Source organism: Simochromis diagramma, unplaced genomic scaffold, assembly GCF_900408965.1.
Source record: "Simochromis diagramma unplaced genomic scaffold, fSimDia1.1 OVJJ01000344.1, whole genome shotgun sequence".
NCBI classification, from domain to species: domain Eukaryota; kingdom Metazoa; phylum Chordata; class Actinopteri; order Cichliformes; family Cichlidae; genus Simochromis; species Simochromis diagramma.
The window spans coordinates 2,731,299-2,752,006 of record NW_024387375.1 but is presented as its reverse complement, the minus strand read 5'-3'; the positions used below and the strand labels follow the sequence as shown (position 1 = coordinate 2,752,006).

General features: G+C 40.1%; 1 protein-coding gene across 7 annotated transcripts; it reads right to left on the bottom strand.

The window, feature by feature from the left end:
- Positions 1–66: 66 nt before the first annotated feature.
- LOC120719605 (protein KIAA0100-like) lies at positions 67–20,593 on the bottom strand. 7 transcript variants are annotated; one of them, XM_040008928.1, is made up of 41 exons: positions 20,460–20,593; positions 19,781–19,920; positions 19,530–19,656; positions 19,333–19,382; positions 19,113–19,254; positions 18,913–19,031; positions 18,758–18,818; positions 18,498–18,684; positions 16,149–16,272; positions 15,905–16,029; positions 15,726–15,793; positions 15,505–15,641; positions 15,195–15,349; positions 13,509–13,702; positions 12,857–13,154; positions 11,790–11,995; positions 10,631–11,681; positions 10,311–10,502; positions 9,781–9,983; positions 9,199–9,317; positions 8,908–9,131; positions 8,594–8,784; positions 8,339–8,438; positions 8,035–8,234; positions 7,644–7,941; positions 7,401–7,558; positions 7,017–7,223; positions 5,937–6,036; positions 5,538–5,720; positions 5,325–5,446; positions 5,065–5,220; positions 4,521–4,642; positions 4,255–4,435; positions 3,975–4,061; positions 3,742–3,750; positions 3,363–3,473; positions 3,148–3,283; positions 2,742–2,866; positions 2,556–2,657; positions 1,313–1,447; positions 67–1,226 (listed from the first exon to the last, which is right to left on the bottom strand). In XM_040008928.1, the coding sequence occupies exons 2-41, from the start codon at positions 19,849–19,851 to the stop codon at positions 1,041–1,043; spliced, it is 6,762 nt and encodes a 2,253-aa protein (XP_039864862.1). In that variant the 5' UTR covers positions 19,852–19,920; positions 20,460–20,593; the 3' UTR covers positions 67–1,040. The 7 variants fall into 7 exon arrangements, with proteins under 7 accessions (XP_039864862.1, XP_039864861.1, XP_039864867.1 ...); XM_040008927.1 differs by having other exon boundaries at positions 19,781–19,917; positions 20,460–20,592; XM_040008933.1 differs by having other exon boundaries at positions 15,195–15,313; positions 19,781–19,917; positions 20,460–20,592.
- Positions 20,594–20,708: the final 115 nt, after the last annotated feature.

Sequence of the window (20,708 nt, the reverse complement as noted above, 5' to 3'; positions counted from 1 at the left end):
CAGACCAAACACACACACGAGCACACACACTAATAACACTTATTGAGAGATAAGCTGACACAAATGGGCCATGATACGATCCTTTTAATTGAAATACTCAGGGCTGATCAGAAATGTGACAAACATCAGGATTTAGCAACATTTCAACGGAAAACAACCGCGGTTACAAAAATATCAAAATACTTTGCATAAAAGTGCTTTAGTGTTCAAATTACAAAACACACTCAGCAGTTAGGTGCAGCACGCATTTTTTGCCACAATACTATCACACACACCAAGTGCCACATTTTACCACACATCACCATGTTTTTGTTGCTCTGTTCCTGTCATATTGCACTGAGGTGAGGTACAGAAAAACAGTGAGCTGAGAGGAAGCAGGCCACCATTCAACATGGAAAATATAAAATAGCATTTTATATGGGGATAAAGGCCTTCCTGTCAGCGACAGTCATACAGCCACAATCAGTTTCTTTAAGCTTTAATTGATAAAACATATTCTATGATCAGATTTGTTTTTTTGTTTTAAACAAGTGACAGGTGCTTCAGTTAAGTGTCATTTCTTCAAGCAGAGTGCACCGTGTTCCTGAGCCCGCAGGAAGTAGCATGTCGGTCTGGGATTTTCAGAAGCAGAGGAAACAGTAACAGTGAAGTGCCAGCTACATACTGTAAACCTTCCTCGCTACATTCAGTGCAACCAAAGCGGTCGTTCTTTCCAAAGGTTGCAGTTAATGACACCAGAGTGAAGTTTTTAAATGGCACACAAATAAACAGAATAATTTATATTTGGTCAAAATGGCACTCCAGTTATCCCGGAGCTGCTTGAGATTCAAACCTAAGACACAACAGGAGTTAACTGAAAAAAAAAAGAAAAAGAAAAAAAGATAGATCAGCAGGCTCATGTGATACAGTAAGATATTTCCTAAATCCACTTGAAATATTCCATCGTGCCCCCTTTTTCATCCTGATTCACAAAGCCAGAGTGATGCTCTGTACTTTTTCCTTGCAGCTGCTGTAGACGACTATCCACTCAATTCCAGGCGTCACTTATGTCGTCTGAATATACTCTTCTTGCCGGAGCTCTTGTCTGCAGTGCTGAGACCGATGAGGAGTCGTGCTTTCTCATCTTCTTCCTGCTGCTGTAGGCTGTTGTCCGCCTTCCCTTCAGATGCCTTCCCCCTCAAGTCTGAGCCCGAAGCTGGCTTCAGACGCAGTTTCTCTTTTATCATCTGAGCAGCAAGGAGCAAAAAAGACAAGTTTAAAAATATCAAAGATCTGCCTGTCCTTTAATGAAGAGATAAGAACGTTAATGTACCTGCGCTACAAGTGCTTTTCGGCTGTCTCTTTTAACAGCCATGGCAAAGTCGAGCCATGTCCATGTATTGTTATGGTACTCCAAGCAAGGGAGAACCAGATTCAAGTCCTTCCAGTCGACACTGTTCTTTTCACCCTGAGAGAGACGAACATTTCACAGGCAAACACAAGATTAAAGGGGATCTGTTCTCTTAATGGATATTCATTGTCAGCATTTAAAATAATAATGTCAGTGTTTGCACAAACAATCACTGTATGTAATATGACAAGGTTGGGCAATGCAGGAAATGAATGGTACTAAAGCTGAGCTTCAATTTTCTTATAGCTATGTTTAAAAAAAACTATGCTGGTTAAAGATTTGGTGTGTAACGTAGAAATTCTCTATTTTTTTTGTTTGTTTGTTTGCAAACTATGTAAAGAAAACATGGTATGCTTACTAACAACCTCTGGGTGTTTGTCGGATGCATTCATAGCTCAGTACAATCTTTTTTGAGCCACAGATTTCTTTGAAGATTCACCTGTTAACTGTTTAAAATGGAACCAATCCAAACGTGGGACTCACAGTCTACCTGTGAGCCAAAAGCTTTTAAATATATTGTAGCTCTTAAATGATGTCACACAGATCTGGCTATGAGCCACCACCCATCTGCTGTTCAAACCTTGTGTTTGTAAGCAGCCTATCAGAGTAAAGTTGGCTTAAAAGGAGGATTGGCTTTAAGATGGTTTCAGACAGAACTGAGGGCCAACCTAAGGCCCAGTGCAAGGTGAGACCCTCTGTGCTCATATGAGGACATCACATTTAGGCTTTTCTCCATTTTATTGATATTGAACAGAATGAAGCAGTGCTTTATGCTTTGTTAATGCTTTATTGTATTAAGCTGTGAAATAACCCTCTTCTCCTCACACCAGGAGATGCATTTTTTTAAAAATTACTATCCGTTTAAAGATGAATGTTTTTATATGTATGATCCAACGATCTCAAAATGCATCTCAAACACAAGCTTGGGTCAGAGGTTAAAAATTGGTTGTTTTGAATTGCGATCCTTTCTGAAAAACAGAAAGATTTTCACCTGGTGACAAAGTTAGTTATGTTCTAATATCTAATATTTGGCAGTTAAACAATGCTTAGTCAAACATATTTTGAATGAATGATTTTTGTTGATCTTTGCATTTAAACCAATGAATAAATGGGTACTGAATCTTACTGTAGAGGTATGTAGCAGCTGTTATGCACAGAAACCCACCTTATAGCTGACACAGAGAGGCACTTGTGGAATCTTGATGTAGATGAATGAGTTGTTCATTGCAGCTCGCTCTTTCATCTTATCAATGTCATCGACAGGATGCTGAGTGACAAAATATAAAGTCTACTTACTCTGCCTTAAAATAAAGTTCTATACATTTTAGCACACATAAAACAGCATCTCTACCTCTGGAGCCTTCCTGAATGACCTTCTAACCCCAGCAGTGCGGTTCAGTCCCTGGGTGACACCTTTGCTGGGACCCATAGCACCCATGGTGTCCTCTGACAATGGCCGAGGTTTGACAGGGATACCTGTATCACGGACAATATTAGAATAAGCTCTCTGGCCTCTGGGTGACTCTACACTTTATACTCCCACCGAGTCTCACATCAAGGTCATATTCAAAGTGGCTGAGGCTCTACATAGAGCTCAGAGGGATGACATAACAGAAAAGCAACTTGACACTGCAAGTCTGGTAGAGAAAATGGAAACTATTGATCATTTAGGCAGTATAAATTTCAGGCTGATGATCACACAGAGAGTCTGGAGATGAAGTGCTACGGTTATATTACAGCTGTTGATAAAAGCATACCAGTAGTAACCAGCCTAAATTTGTCTTCTTCATCTGTGACCTCCTCCTCTTCAACATTTCTCCCCGGGAAGAAAAACCCCATCATTCGTTTGAAGAACTGGTACATCAGCTGGATGGTGAGAGGCACCACATTCACCTGATGATGAAAACAAAATAGTGTTAGAAAAAACATTAAATCAAGCACCATAAAAGTGTTTTAGAGTCTTCATTCTCACCTCAAAGTGTTCCTTCACAGAGATTCCTCCCACAGGGGGGCGCACTTTGCTGAAGATCCGCAAAGCAAACTGGCGTCCAGACTGGCAGTTACTCTGTGGACGAAGTACGACCTAAAAGAGATGAGAGAATTAGATTCAAACGCATGCATGCACGCGCACGCATGCACACACACACAAAAGTGATTTGATTTGAAAAAGCTCTACTGAGATTGAGTTTGAAAAAGACACAAACACCATGTTTCATTGATGAAATGAACACAGGAAAGAAGGCAGACACTGTAAGGTTGAGTGAACTTGTAATGGCTCAAACATGCGTCTATGACTCAGGTGCACATGCACAATATGAAACTTCTCGCCACTGTTCCAGCTGTATACATACCCTCAAACGCTGCACAGAGGAAACCAGGCACAAATAAGTTAGTTATCAAATTGATGTCTGCCATGTATGTCACATTGTGCTTGGTTGTAAAGTGACACAATGCAAAGTGGTTTGTAGAAGAGAGGACTGGCTAGTCTCAAAGCTTCAGTAACCAAAAAGCAAAGAAAATAAATGTAAAGCAAGTGAAAATAAGCTATTCAGCCTAATCTGAATATTCCGATGAAGTTATTTACCTTGTACGCTGCGTTCGGTAGCAGGTTGTTCATTGTGAACCACCCAAGCTCCAAAAGATGCTCTGCTGTATCATCAGACTTGTTCAGCTGCAAGGAGACATTTTTCAAAGTGGTTATCACTCAGTGATCTTATCAGCAGGAGAATACCAAATAACATCTGTTAAACTCTTATCCAGTTTTTAAAATGCACTAAGGAACTAAAGACAGTGAATTTGTGGGCTGTGGTGAGAGGCAGATGGATTGTCTCCAAGCTCTGGATGGATTATCAGCATCTGCTCACCTTGCTGTACATAAATCTCTGCAGCTCCAGCTCAGCGATACCAAGCTGTCCGTCCTCTTCTGTCAAACACCAGCGGGCCTGTGCAAAGTAGATCTCTGTTCTCCTCACTACACTCACATCCTCGGGAGGTTTACGTAACTCCAGCTTATTTGCCCGCTGCAGCTGGAAATCCTTAAAACATCTGGAAAACAGATACATTTTTGTTTTTTTAAATTTTCGCCATTTCTCTGCTCTATCCTGGATGCAAATCAGTGCTGACATAAGACCTGATGAGGATGTTGAGCTCTTCACTCTTCATCTGCATGTCATTCTTCTCCTGGTTCAGCTGGTGCTGCAATCGTGCATTAATTTCGTTCAGTTCATCGCAACCCAGTTCCTCAGATTGCGCCTGCAAGATGAAGAAGAAACAAAGTGTTTCATTGACTTAAAAGACCCAGGCACTGCACTCCACTAATACAGTGTCACATGTCCAACATGGTGCAAGCTGCTATAAAAATCCAGTGTTCGATTTACTCAGATATTGCAGTGTGCTTTGCTTTTAATGGGTTAAGCAGAGATGATTAGGAGTTCCACAGACCCAGATAGTCTTTATTTTCAAACTTGAAGACACAACTGCTACTAACGTAATATTCTATGCAAAAAAAACTGTTCACACTTCAATGTATAAAGCATGCAGTTTTTAGGGATATGTAAAACAACTACACTGATGGTCACAAAGGACTAATTTTATGGACTTAAAGACAATTAAAAACACAGTCAGCTGTGAGTAACTTCTGGGCTTTTACACTTAACTTTAAATTACACGCTTACCCTGATGTTTGAATAAATCTGTTTCTCAAGGCGTCTAATTTGAGCAAGGTGTTGCCTAACGGCCTCCTGAAGATGCAAGATGCTGCTGCGCTGCTCCTCGGGGTTACTGGAAATCTCCAGCTGGAAACGCACTCGCTGCTTTTTCTCACTGTGCTCCTACAGAATCACCACACAGAACACAGAAGAAACACAGTCAGCAAAAGCTGAAACATTTATTAGGGCATGGGAATTATGAGCTAGCTGTTGCGTCTCTAGCCCACCTTGCGTCTGGGCTCCACGTGTAAGAGCAGGTTGTTGACAATGTCCAGAATCATAGCATACTGAACTGGGTTAGTGGATATCTCAAGATCATGATGAATGAGAGTGAAGGTGTCCACAGCACCTGAAAAAAATGAAAAATGAAAAATAACTCTCTTATTAGAAAATTAGCACTCATGCTTAAAGATATGTGGTCTGTTGGTGGTCAAACATACCAGCCTGTTTCTTCAGCAGGTCTTCCTTCTCATGGTTGTTCCTCAGCTCTGGAGGCTTAATCTGAGTGGCCAGCTCTGGGTTGATGTCATGACTGTAACTGATGTAGTGCATCCGGCAACTACAGCGCGAGATGATACGCTGAACCTGCTGAGACTCGTTCACCTGTGCGGGCTGGTTCCAATCTGCAATCAAAGATCAAACAATATTTGAATCAATCAATAACTACAATACCCATTTTAGCTCTGAACAAAAATATAAATATGCCAGAAGACTTGACAGTAAAAGGGTTTTTCTCAGTGTATAAATGTAAACATCCATGCACTCAGTCATGTTTTTTATTTATTGAGTTTTACAGCTGTAGTTACTGTGTGTTCAGTGTCCTGCAGTAAAGGCCACACCTGTTGTAGTGCTAACCATTCCTCCCACAGCCTGGCCACTCTCCATCAGCTCCAGCACCGAGTCCAGGTTACGCTGCCGGTGCTCCTCAATGTTTTTCACCTAAAATAAATAAATAAATAAAAAACTCAAAGCTATGATGACAAAGCTGTTTAGTTAAAAAACAACAACAGACAGTTATTGTACATCTTGTTTAATACTGTGGTAATTCTTTTCTCTAACAAAATGTTTAGTCTATAAAACATCAAATATGTCAATTACAGCCTTTCAAATTTCTTTATTCAGTCAGCAAAGACTGCCCTTTGTCAATTTCTCACTATGTTGCAGCAAAAACAACTGAAATGACTTAAAATAAAGCAGCTAATCAGTTACTTGTGTCATCTTTTTAAATACAGTGTCATAACAGTACAACTTCATGGCACTCAGAATGACCTGTCATTGCAATTTCTAAATGAAAACCAATGTTTTAAAGTTTAACTGCAGACAACATCTGTAAACAACAGCTAAACCCTTAAACTTTTTGTACGTGCCAAATACAAATTTAATTCTTTAAAGAAAACATTTTCTTAATTGCAAAAAATATATAATAATCTCAAGTACAAAGTCAAATAAAATAAGATATATGCAATCTAAAACCTTTACTCTGTTCTCTTGGAAAGCTTTCTGGCATTAATAGGAGGCAAGTTTTTGTGCTGCTGAAAACAGACTTTGAGATTGTGTAGACATTAATTAATATTAATAATAATTAATTGCCCAACCTAACGACCCTTAGGTCACTGGCTTTAAGGGCTTCTGGAGGCTTTCTACAGATTTTTCACTGTATTAAACAAACAGCAGCGGTTGGAGCAAAGTTTGCTTTTCTTCACATCAGAGTTTTCTAAAGAGATTTCTGTTGCAGGCCTTGCTCGTGTTTATATCGTTTATCACATCGGTGCGCTACAGAGCTGTGCATTAAACAAAATATTGAAGCAGAGAATTTGTGTCGAGAATCTTTTATAATCAAATTTTTCAAATTACTCGATGAATCTTTGCAGCCCTAATTCTACGACTGGGTTAGTTGACCCCATGAGAGCTTAGCCTACCTCCAGCCACAACTGTCGGTCCTCTTGTTCAGATGGGTTGGGCTCCATGGTGGCAAAATACTGCATACCATCCAGCAGACAGGTCCAGGTGGTCTTCTGCTTCAAGGTGTCGTTATACCAGGCAGGGTGATGCTCACACTGCAGCAGTTGAGCCTTTGCTGCAGACACCAGTACACAGCCGGCAGTCTCTGTGCCACGCAACATCATCTAAGTAACGCAAAGGATGATTGAAAGAAACACCTGACAATCAATCTGCATCAATTAATCCAAATTTGACAGATTAGTTTTCAAGTAAAAATAGTGACAATCTACATGAACGTCATATGATGGGTGAGGAAAAGTGGCAAATTATTGAAATATAACTGCTGTTATTACTGCAGTTACCTGACAGTTGACCAACTCAATAAACCAGTTGCGGTTATATACATCATCAGTCTGACAGGCTGCAATGCCACACAGCTGGTCGCTGACACCTGAATCCTCTTCTGAAAACACCACAAACTTGTCTGTCTCCTCAATCAACTTCTGAAGCATCGATGTGCCTGAAAGATAAGTGGAAAAGCAATCAGTTAATAGATGTTAAAGCCTAAAACCGTGGCCTTTTTGTTAGTCAGGTGACTTCCTTACCTTCATTTTGACTTTTTTCTGATCGGTTGACAGAAGCAACAACTGGTATGGTAGGAGCTGTGGTGGGGGAGTAGGTGGTAGGAGAGCGTTTGAGCTTCTTTGTCTGCAGTTGTGTGTCGATTCTCAGACCTTTCAAAGCTTCAGTGGAGAGATTTCTTTTCAGTACAGATGCCTTTTTGTAGCCATCATATAGCCCAAAGGCTATGTTTCTGTTTGTAGTTGTCCAGGAAGCACGTAGATCCACCAGACGCAATTTGTGAGTATAAGAGGCATTTGTTTCATCCTTTGTGTTCACCTCCTGACAAAGAAGATACAGATAAGGACATTAATTATTCATGCAGTCTCAGTGAAAAATACATTTAAACTCCAGCCCTTAGGCTCTGGCTGCTACCTCCTCCATGCGATTGCTCTGTCGTTGGTAGCTAAGGGATGACAGGCTGAGCAGGTGAGTCTTCTTCACTTGAGTGTTGATCTGGTGGTCAGCAGTCTCATCCCAGGTGGAGGCCATCAGGTGGACTGTCACCTGTGAGAGCTCACTAACCATCTGAGTCACATTCCACTCAGAGATCAGCCTCCTCATCACAGTGCCAGCTGAGACACCACACAAACACACAAAAGCGCACACATGTAAACTAATGAAGAGTACTTTATGTGATGTTGTGCATCCAGCACATCTGTAAGTAAATTGCTTTTACCCTGTGGAATAAGTCTTTGTGTGCCCCGAGTGAAGACGTGGCCTTTGTTGCACTCCAGTTGGATACCTCTCTGCTGGGCAAAGGAGGCCCAATAATGCACCTAAAGGGTACACAATATATAAAATGTGCAATAATCAAGAAAAACACTAATATAATGAACAGTTACAAACTGAGGCATATTTGATGGGAAAAATGCAAACTTTGACCCTGAGACTGCTGCTGTTGCACACACTGAAAAAACAAAACAAAACCTACTTGTAGTTGTGGAAAGGCAGCTGTGTAGGACATCTGCTTGTAGTGCTGACCAAGCTTCTTGCGAATTGGCTTGAGGCTATGGAAGAGCTTGCCTCTGCAGATTGGCCGAGATACGCTTGTCCAGGTGGCCCAGAAATTTTGCATCCAGCGCAGTGTGCTGCTGTACAGGAGGATTCTGGGCTGATAAGTGTCTACAAAGAAAAAAAAGAACAAAACCTTTAACTCACAAAAGTAAAATAGACATAAAACACTGGTTTGTGAGTGTTTGTAAATTTAGTTTACATAGAACGATGATTGAATACAGTTTGACAAACCTGTGCCACAATGCTGGTTAAGGTCCATGGTGATGGAGAGGTTGAGATTCTCAGAGCGAAACGCTCTGTAAGAGTCGTGAGGCTGTCCTGAGGTCACGTCTGCAATGTTCTCCGCACAGCAGAGCATTACAGCATGGTGGTCATGGGGATTGCCATGGCAAAGCCATTGGAGATCAAGGGTCATACACAGGTTGGGTAGGTGTAGAAAACAGATATCATCATACCTGGAAAAAGATACTTATTAATACTGAATGTTTCTTTGCAAACACTGCTTTTATTGCTTCCACTTACTTTGATGCGGTCCTGACATTTACATCCAAGTCTCCTTTAAAAGCAAACTGGCCGGGGTTCCAGTCAAAGTTCAGCTTATTCCACTCCCAGTGCAAATTTTCCGTGGTATTATAGGGATCCTGTAAGAATCATAACAAATTAACCTGTTACTAATTTTGCTTAACACAGTGGTTCTCAGACATTCTCTAGCATGTTCTACCTCAACAGCCAAAAACACCCCTCAGTTTTTATTAAAAATATAAAGAACCCAACATGAATAAACTTAACCAAATGGCAGTGCAATATCATCAGAAAACTCTTGTTTTGTTTTCCCTAAAAAAATATGTTGTTCATCTTAAATCTAAAGTAAAGTATTTATAAAATATACTTTATATTTTTGCCAGGCTACCTGTGCCACAGCTTCAGTGGCTCCTGCCCCACAGTTTGTAAACAACCGGTTATCATGGCATTGCTAACAGTGTCAAAACATAAGAATTACTTTAAACAAAATGGAGAAAGCTGCCAAAAACAAAAAAAATAAACTGATATTGATAATAACCTGTCACGGGTAAACATAAATACTAAGAAAAAACAATGTTTTACCTCTGTAGCCAGCTGATGAAGATTGGCCTGATCAATGTCCATGACCCAGCGCCCGTGCAGAAGGAGACGACTTTTGTCCCACCAGGCCAGAAGAGGCGAGGGATCAGCTGTGGGTTTGGTCAGAAGGTCAACTGACTGGCCAATCAAAGTCCAGGCAGGGTCCCAACATGGCCCCCAAACAATAGTGTACAGAGAGATGTTGGCTGGGGAAAAAAAACATGTAACAATTCCTGTGTGAAACATTCAATTCAATTCGAATTCAGTCATAATCACTGAGTAGTTGAATACTTTAAAAAGAAAAGTGTACACTTTTCTTTTTTAGAAGAGTTCTAGTTTTGTATGTTCAAGGACAAGGACACATTTCTCTCCTCATTTACTCCTGAAAATTCAGTCTTCTGCTTCATTAGTTTTAGTCTAAACAGTTGAACTTTTAAATCACTTATTGGTCATAGTCATAGGATTATAGCAGATTCTTCTGCATATCTAGACAGGATTTTGGGACACTGACCAACATTATACTCATTACTCACATTTGAAGTCATAGTAGAACTTGAGTGGTGGCATATTCCTGTGGACTGTTACATCTCCCCACGGTGGTCCAAGGGGGACAGTCTGTTTGCGCCGACCTCTCAGCTGTCCATCTTGCTCTGTGCCAATCAGACGCCCCGACAGCTCCCAGTCACGGATCTCAAACAGGTAGCGAGGGTAGTCCCGAATTCTCACTGGTACAAAGCAAAAGTAGTAAATACTTTACTACTTTAATACTCTAGTAAATACTAGTAACAATAAAAAAAACTTTGAAAAAATCCTTTGTTTTTTGCCTTAAATGGGCATATAAAGGTGCTCTTACCCAAAAATGCAGCTAGTTTAAACTTGACTGCACGGCACCATTGGACGACCAGAGGGAGCCCATCTCTGGGGAAGGGACTGATCCCATCAATGTCCCTCAACTGTTCTCTCACCCTGTCGGGGCCATGAAGGGACTGATCAGCAATGACGACAAGTTGTAAGTCTGAAACAGTCCAGGTCAGCAGCGACTTCCTCATGGGTGTGTTTGCATAGAGGCGGCGTGAACGCTGGATGTAGATCTCTATATGCTTTTTCTCCAGTGAACTATACAGCTCTTCTATCTTTCTAGCCGGGAGAAGTTCTCCATGTTGCTTGCGGAGATCTGCCACCTTCTTATCCAGAAGCTGCAGACGTTTTGCACTCTCTTTACTTTCATCCTTCATCAGTTCATAGTTGTCTCGCAGCTTGATTTCGAAGACATCGTCCAGGAAGACAAATGAGAACTGGCTAATTTTGAAGATGAGGTCAGGCGGCAGACGTTGGGTTGCGGAGGCCTGGGTTGGGGACTGATGGAGACTTTTTAGCCACTTCTGCACACTAATAGCTTTGTCAAATGTGTTTGAGAAATTGTACTGGTAGGGGAACTCCATAGATAAGGAAGGACATGTCAATACCCAGACACGGTTATGAGGAGTGGTGAGGAAGGGGAAAGTGTCTCTGTGCAGCTGCATTTCAGTCAGATCTGCATGTGTCTCCACATCTAGGCCATTAAAAGAGACTATATTGTTGCCATCAAAGTTGAAGATCACTGAGGGAGAGCACATATGCATAGAACTGCCTTGCTTTGAGAGAGAGAGTGCATCCATGTGCAGCAGAATGTAGTTCTGATCAGTAACATGAGCAGTTAAACGAGTACAGCCCAGTTCAACACGCAAACACAGGCCTCTGTTCTGACCTGAGGCAGCTTCAGTGTTCACTGGTTTAACTGGCTTTTCCTCTCCTTTCTCTCCACACAGCATTAACCAACACGCCTGACCTTCAGTCATGTGCTGATATAGGACCATGTGGTCTGGTGGCGTCCATTCGACAGTAAGATCCTCTTCACATTGAACCTAATTAAAGAAATCAACATATTAATACACTCTGAAATAAATACCGCTAGCATGCTGAGATGGAAATTTATTTAGTCCAGATAAATTCAATTCAACAAATGTGGTTACCTGTATGGTGTGGGTGGTGATGTGGTACCACAGCGTTAATGTGGTGAGTTTTACTATAGGGTTGATGGTTTGAGAGGCGGGACAACATACTTCCATGTTCTCTGTGACTGTCTTGATCACAGACAAGCTGACCCCCTGCAGAGACACCCTGGAGCTCTCAGCAGAGGTCAGGACTCTGACAGTGTCCATCCGCAGAGATACAGCTCCTACACAGGAAAGAAGAAAGAAGAAATAATACAGGCAAAAATAGAAGCAAATCAAAAAAGAAAACAGTGAAGAGAAGAAAGTGGAGGTCTCTTTTGGAAGTATCCTGGGAGAGAGAGTAGAGGGAAAGCTACAGCGCAAACGGCACAAGGTGGATTTGTACCTAGACCTCTGCAACAGCACATGGATTGTCTGCCCAACCAAGTGAGCTATAGTAGCAGCCACATATTATCTTCAGTAGAAAAAAATTCTCTCTCTTTCTCTCTCTCTCTTTTTTTTTATAAAGCAAGAGATGTAACTGACAGAATTCATTCAGATTAATTTTGATTTTGAAAAAAAGTTACAAATTTCCTCACAATTTACTAAAGCCAAAGGTTACATCAATCAAAAACTAGTAAAACTAGGAAAAAACAATAAAATTCCTAAATGTTGCAGTGTTGTGAGATAGCCTACCAACAGAGTAAAGAAACCTTTAGCTCTATATGCTTTAGACTGAAAAACTATGTGACAAAAGTGGATGCCAGCAGAAATTTATGATGTCAATAAGTGCCGTTCATAGCTTAGATAGCATAGCATAGCATAGACATAGTAGGGTTTAAATAGCAGTTTCAGTCCATATTTGCAGTGGATGTGGTTTTAACTGTGAAAAGCAATACACCTTTTTCTTTACACATAAACAATTTCCTGTTTAGCATACATGTCCTAATATGATTTAAACTACTACGCAATTACGCTGAAAAAGTTTATCAGTTGTATGTGATGATTTGTTTTATTGCCACAGAAGTTACATTTGGAATTAAAACTGTAAAACAGTCTTTTCAGTCAAACAGCTCTGTATTATAATAAAAATGCTCATTCCTTACCTGCAACATTAGAAAGCGTGAAGACATTAACGTCCTCTAGACAGCAGTCCACTTTAAAAAGCAGGTGTAGTTGTGAGGAGGGGATAGGTTTTATGGTGTCGTCATTACAAGGAGACAATGGAGTCACATCTGGCAGCTGTGACTCTGGATGACGAGGAAAACACATGAGAGACAGCAAGCGAGACAGACACAGTGCACAGGTCTCTGAAAGCTCCACTTGAAGCCCTTTCAGGCTGGACTCAACGTTCAGACTCAGAGGCTGGCTGCTCGACTTCATGTGGGGTCGGTTCAAACTCCCCTGGAGGGAGAAGAGATTAATGAAGAAATCCTTAAAATCAGTTTAACTTCAAACCACATGTTCTGATTTTGCATTGCTCATATAATCTAGAGTTGGACAAATTGGAAGATTTCCCAAGTTTAAAACAAACAATATCAGTCACAAGTCACTTCAAAGAAGGTTGCTGATAAGAATTTAAGCTTTATATTATTTTTTCCACTTTATTATTCATAGCTAAAGCATCAGTATCTTGGCCAGGTCTCCCTTGAAAAAGAGGTTTTTAATCTCAATGGGATCTTCCTGGTTAAATAAAGGTTAATAAATAATCAGTATAGAAAGATACAAATGTTTATAAAGGTTTGTCTGCAGTCCTACCTGCAGGCTGAGTGAGTCTAGGATTAGGGCTTCTCCCCATACATGTTTACCAGGAGGGTGGGGTGCCTGCTGGATATGAGACCCCTGACCCACTCTCCACCAGAAATTGTCCAAGGACAGCGAGGCACGTTCGTGCACATTTTGGGACTCTTGATTCTCACTCTCAACTTTAATGTCAAGGATATGACGCAGTTCTGAAGAAACAAAGGGTGTGCAGATAAAAAAAAAAAAACACTGTAAGTTAAGCACAGACCGTATAAAAGATAAACACTGTCACAGTTTTACTTTCTTTTTTGTAAACACAGAGGGAGATGTAGGTTCAACCTTGTAACCTAGAACACTGGCTAAGAACTGGGAATTACAAATTATTAGCCAATGAGAATGTCTACGATAATCTTTCGACTCTAATAAATACCACCATTTACAAAATGATGTTCATGTTTTATTCGATATGACCTGAAACTATGTGCCCATAAAGAGATCAGGAAAAGGTTTACTGATGTCAGAAAGCAAGTATTTCTAAGTGGTCCCCTGGTAGCAATTAAAAAGAACTCATTTAGCCACATTTAAGCACTAGCTTCACTTTTCAGACCATGTCTTTAGTACTTTTCAATTCAAGTGACTCTGAATAAAAGGAGACCTCTTTCTAGCGTCACTGCTTGAAGTAGAAAAAGTTAATGAGTAACATTTAAAAGGGCCCTGTGGAAAAACCTTATCTAATCTACGCATGTTTGAAAGAGGTTGGCCTAACAGTTACCCATAGAACAAGGTTATGAAGGAAAATGTGTTTCAAGAATAGAGGAGACTTGTACATAATAAAGTAAAGTAAAAACAAAGTGTAATTAAAGTAAAGCTTTTCAGGTAAGGAGTGCTGGGGTTTAACATAGCAGAATCCACCTGCAATACTGCATACTGTATGGGTAATTCTTAACAGCTTGTTGTCCTGGTAGAAGGTTCAATGTGAACTGCTGCTAGTGAAAGAGAGGGGAAGTGGTGAATGATCTAACCCACTATAGTACAGGAATTACATTACAAGAATTTCAGCTGAATAACTGAAGGTAGTCAAGTAGGTAAAGTCACACAGAATTCCGGGTTATTTTTCTAAACTTCTTTACTTCTATTTATTTTTCTGGCTGTTCTTAGATATGTAAAAGTGGCTAATGGTAACAATAAACTAAATTAATGGTTGCAACTGTACTAATCCTTTAAAAAAAACAAAAAAACAAAAAAAACACTCCTGGATACTTTGGCCTAGTGGGAGGGTCAATTTGTGTCTGGAATAATTCAAAACAACCCTGATCTTATGAAGGTGGTGAGCTCACCATCTGACTCTGCTATATAGAGCATCATTAACATTGAGCACTGTCTGGCAATCAGCAGATGGGAAAACTGTAAAACCTTAACTATGCCGACTAAACAGACGCTAAATAATCCTGGACAGTGGCAAAAACCAGGTTTGATTATTTCCAGTTTCATGCCAAGGAAAAGTTAACTGTTGAGAAAATGCTATAGGTGTCCAATTTCCATTCTACACACCTTAACCGATTTTTGTGTGTGTGTGTGTAGATGAGTAAATCTTTAAAAAAAAAGAAAAAAAAGAGCATGTTAAAATAAATATTCCTGTATAACTATTTTGCATCTGGCACTTTTGTGAACATAATGCACTCTTCACATGACAACAAGTACCTCCATTGGCAGAGAGGAAGCCCAGAGCAAAAGGTGTGGTGTCTCCCAGCTGAACAGACACATTGATGTTGGACACAGAGGTGGTGATCATCACGGGAGCATCCAGGTGAGGAAGGCGCCTGAGGAAAAGGAGGGTGGGCAAATAATCTAACGGACTACACCGCACAAGGTAAGGTAATGGACAAAAACAATAGAGAATGAGTGATGCACAAACAGGGATAATGAAGAGAAGATGGTGAAAGGTGTTAAGAAGATTTTAATTTCAGAAATCCAGCAATCGAACTATGTGAGTTTCACTTTTACAACTTGCCTTTTTCTGTGTGCTTCCTTCCTGTGGAATAGCTGTTCCCATGGAAATAGATTGAGCCAATGGGAAAACTCCTGGTGACGGTAGTGAATGATGCAAGTGTTGACGACGACTGACCCTGAGATGTCAATTGATGTAACCTAAATTCACAGAGACACGAGGGAGAAAGTCTGAGTAACTGATTTACAAAACGATGCAATGTGGCCTTAAAGCATTTCCCTCACCTGCAGGGTTGTCTTGATTGTGTTCACACAAAGAATTCTTTGCCTACTTTGAGACAGCAGAAGTCCATCTGCCAGCAGAAAAAAAAAAAAAAAAAAAAAAAAAAAGAGCGTGTTATTCACGACTTCTTCCTCATTCCAACTCTCTCTGCAATAAGTCTGGCGCCCAGCTGTCCACTTACCCTCGAGAAGGAGCTCCAAGCTGCTCTGGGGAAAGCTCAGCTCAGGAGTGAAGCTTTTAAGAGGAAGCTGCTCGTTGTCACGTCCATAGCAGACCTTTAAAGACTTTAGAGTCCAGTTCAGGTGTCTGTACAGGTAAGAAAATAGGGTCATAAAATATCTGAAACAACAGATCATTTAAAAGGTAAACTAATGCAAAACTGTGATCACAGTATATACGCAGCTAGATGTAAAACGGTGACTCACCGTTTCTGGCTGTGCATCGACAGGGTTATGTTTGTGTTATCAAATTCCACATTGACCTTGTGGGGAATCAGCTGATGAAAGCGTTCCACAGTCTCAGTCTGGATAAATTCATCATTTTCACTCTCTAAAAGGAAATAGTATTTAAGTAATTAAATTAGAGTGTTATGTAAAGTATTATCAAAAATATCAAGCCTATCAAGCTGGCATTTGAATTTTAAAAATCTATGACATAGTTAGAAAGACAAAATTAGCACTTCAACCTTTAATAAAACGCAGGTGTTGACTTTCTGACATTGTGCATATTCTACGGGATTTCAAATATCTGTAACATGCATGTTGTTTAAGACTACACTTAATATTATAACTGTTAGAGTGGAGGTGGATTCTTAATAATGCAACTGATTTTGCATATGAAGGCAGAGCAACCTGGGATTATACTGAGAAGTTAAATCACTAACAACACAACTTTAATGCATTATTTTCTACTAATCTATAAATATGTTTCTTATAAAAATACATACTAAGGTTACGTGTCATTTCCTCTTTTTTGATCGTGAGAATGTTAGTAGTTATTTACATGGACAGAACCACCAGCCTCAACTGTATGTGCAATGTTTATGTTCGTGTTTTTAACTGCAAGCTATTTTTAACATCTGATTCAATGGCCTAACAGACCTGTGCATCTATAAAGAAACGGAAGAAAAAAATCATCTTGCTTTAAACGCTTTTCAAACATTTTCTCCTGTTTTTGTAATGAATGTATAACTTAGTCCTACTTTGATTGTGTTGGTAAAACTTTATCATTAAGGACATTTCAAACACTCACAGAGGCCAGTGAAGAGCTATGATATGACCTTGTTTTCATTTTCTGGTTGGTTAGCAGAACAGCTAAAAATATCACAGATGATGGAAAATGTCCAGGCACTTTTAGAACACGCAAAAGATCAAATGCAAATGCAAAGGCAGAAAAAAACAACAAGAAGGGCAGCACAGAGTGAAGGTCCTGTGGATGTACAACAGCCAAGGCACTGTTCTTTATTCATCTAACACCTGACAATACTAATTGCAGGATAGACAGTTTTAAAATGTGATTTTCATAAGGGTTCTTCCCTCCAATTGAATAAATATATCATTAAAAAAAAGATTATTAAGACTTTACCATCTGTGATGGTACAACTATGAATGCAAAACAGTACAACAAATCAGACTTGAAAAATAGAATGAAATAAACTGAAAGTTAACTGCAGTGGTTGGATAAAACTGTACTGTGCAAAAGTCTTGGGTCATTCATAATTTCTTTATTTTTTTGGTAGGAAAATGGGAAATAGGTAGAGTGATTTATTGAAACATGTTCAAACTTGCGTGGAAATACAATTCATAAGGAAAAAACAGAGTCTGTACAAATGTAATGAGCTTGAAGGTCAATATTTGGTATAGCCACCATTATTCTTCAAAACAGCTTGAACACTTAGGGAAGCTTTCTAGTAATTTCTTTCAGTAGTCTTTAGAAATACTTCTCCAGGCTTCTGGAAGAACATTCAACACTCTTCTTTGGACACTAGCTGTTTTGTGTTTTGTTCTCTGTCAAGATGATACGACAATACTATTAAGGTCTGTAGAGACGGGGGATGTGCCTTTGTGTCTGTCCAGATTGTTCATCAGTTGTAGGTAGTTTTTTTTTATTATTTTTTTTAGGCTTCACACTTTAATTTGCCCTCCACCTGTGCAGTTTCATCAGATGTTTTTTTAAGGACACACTGCACACCATGCACAGATATTCATTATATTTGGCTAATAACTGTCTGGGAATCACCTTGTTAGTGCAAAAATACTATTTTATGTTTGCCAAACTGTGTCATGTTTGGCATTTTTTGTAGACTCAATAAAAAAAGGGAACAAATAAAGCGCCTAAAGATACAATTTAAAACTGGTTCTTTGCTAAGTTGTCTGCAATGTGTAGACACAACACTGGTTCATCCCTTTAAAAAAAAAAAAAAAAAAAAAGCTTGAATGATCAATGTTAAGGGGTTTAACAGCAAAAACATTCCTCTGAAAATGGTCATTTACAAGGCCTGGACTGAAAATGAGGGAACAAGCAGCCAATGTCCATTAAAAAAACATTAAAATACTTTCAGAACGCCTGGCGAAGTATTGCTCAAGACCACTTTGAAAAATTACAACAGTCTCACTCCTTGGAAGCAACATACAAAGAAATGAGAGGTGGCTCAAGACTTTTGCACAGTACTATAGATTACAATTTGGAGAAAAGAAGGAATGCAAATGAATGTGATGGATAAACACTATACTTAAAAATCATTGCTTCCATTTCAGAGGTCAAACGTTACTCACCAAATGCACCATGATCTTTCTCTTTGTGGGAAACTGCTGGAAGCTGGAGTTGACTGAGGAACAGCCCCTCGTGCAGCTCTGCCATTAGAGTCCTCACACTCAGGGACAGACAACCTGGCTTCATCTCTGGTAAACTCACATCTCCAGATAGCAACAGGCTAAGTGCCACTTCAGCCAAACATATGTCCTAAAATGGAGAGCACATCATTTACAAACATTCAACCACCTGTTTCTATTTCAGTGACAGTTACTCCACTCACCAGTTCACTGCTTTTGAGCACTTTACTGCTTAGTTGTCCAACCGAGAAGTTCCATGCCAACCTGTAAAGAAATTTTTCAACATGGATTTCATTTTGGACAACTAATACAAACTATTGATTCAGTCAGATTAGTTATGAACCAAAATAAATAATACCTTTTACTCTGGTGGTCAAGTAACAAGGTGATACCTGCAATAGTCATGTGCCATAGAGATTCGGGCAGTGCTAGGTTTAGGACCATCACGTTGATGGAGCTGATGTGGAATGACAGCAACTGGAAATACAAAACAGGAAGTGAGATACTGTGTACAAATAAGCATAAAAAGAAATGTTAACTTATCGCCAGCCTTCATACTTGTGACAAGAATCGAAGCGTTTTGGGGCTGACAGAAATCTTCGCCGACTTTTTTCCATGGCTCTGCTTCACCAAAGGTTTTAGTGGTGCTTGCAAGTCAAACCGGACTCTGGTTTCTCCAACACAGAATGCCAGGTATCGCCTGAAACACGACTTATGATATTATTTGCTGCTAACTGTTTTATCTCAGACTATCTGGGCAACACATTAAGCTACTTACGGTAAATCCTGGTTTAGAAGTTTACTTGAAATCCATATCCTGTCAATTTCCTGCCATTCACAGAATTACAGCAAGATAAAAAAATACATTTGATAGATGGTAAAGTACACAAACTCAGAAGTGAACCATTGACATGGGAGTGGTTGTTTAGCATGTGCCGACTACACAAATGTCATGTAAACAAAAACGTGTCCTACCAAAGTATGCTGGGGGTGAAACTGGATACTGACTCCTTGGACAGAAAAAAATCCTACTGATTTAATCTTCAGATGAGCATTGAGGGTAGTTTGGAAGAATCGCACAGCCAGGGTACATATGAGCCACCTAGAACAGCAGGAAAATGTGCTACTTTAAATGAGGAGAGCAAGGAAACATCTATTAAGCAGTGCTTGCAGTTTAAACCATACCAATGATCGCTGTACTGTAGAAACTTCCACACATTCCTCACCTGAAAATGGCACACAGCACACCAATAGCCAGCAAAAAGATTAAAAATAATGATATCAGCAGGAGAGACATTGTGTCTCTAGTTGTTCACACCCAAATCTTGGGACATGAGTCTGGCTGCTCCTTATCTTCTCTCAGCTGCTGTCAAAGAGGAAGAGATGTACTTAAGCACAATATCCAGGTGCCACTCACTACTGATAGGTGACACCGACTGCTTGCAAATAGTTGCTATAACTGTAATTACCTGGGGCAACACTTCCTACACAAGTTAACAACCGTTCGTTGTGGAAAACGTTAACAGCTAGCCTCACAGAGCTAACACCGCTAATTAACTACAGTGTAATTACAAACCGACCACGAAACAGCACCTAGCTAAACTTTATCGCTCAGCTAACAGTGTAAAGAAAACACAAACCTCTACTAAAACTTGTTTCCCATTACCAAGCCGCCAGTGAGAAACACTCACTGCCAAGCAGCAGCAGCATTAGCCAGTAACCCAGCACTAAACAGTTAACGAAATTTGCCGCCGCGTCATCCAAAAATCTTAAGCAAATCTGGGCTAGCACTGTAGCACGCTAACGCTACCGCTAACTTAGCGGAACTGCCAGTTGGCACTCTTTTTTGCGCCTGTTGGTCGTCTTTGGTCTTTTTGGCCTCACTCTCTTACAAAACTCACTTACCCTGACATATTCACAACACCGAGCTGTCGCAGCGCAGTGTAACGCTGCAGACAGAGCAGTTTCATGTGACAGTTGACTCAGAGCTTAGTAAACACTGTTCTCCGGCTCGCCGTGCTCAGCTGGCAGCTCGGTGGAGCGCAGTGGTGGGAGCGGAGCTGGGGATTGGCCAGTAACGCTGTCTAAGCAAGTAATCTTTAACTAAACAGTCACACATTATTCAGCGGTTCACACCAACTTTAAACTAATCCA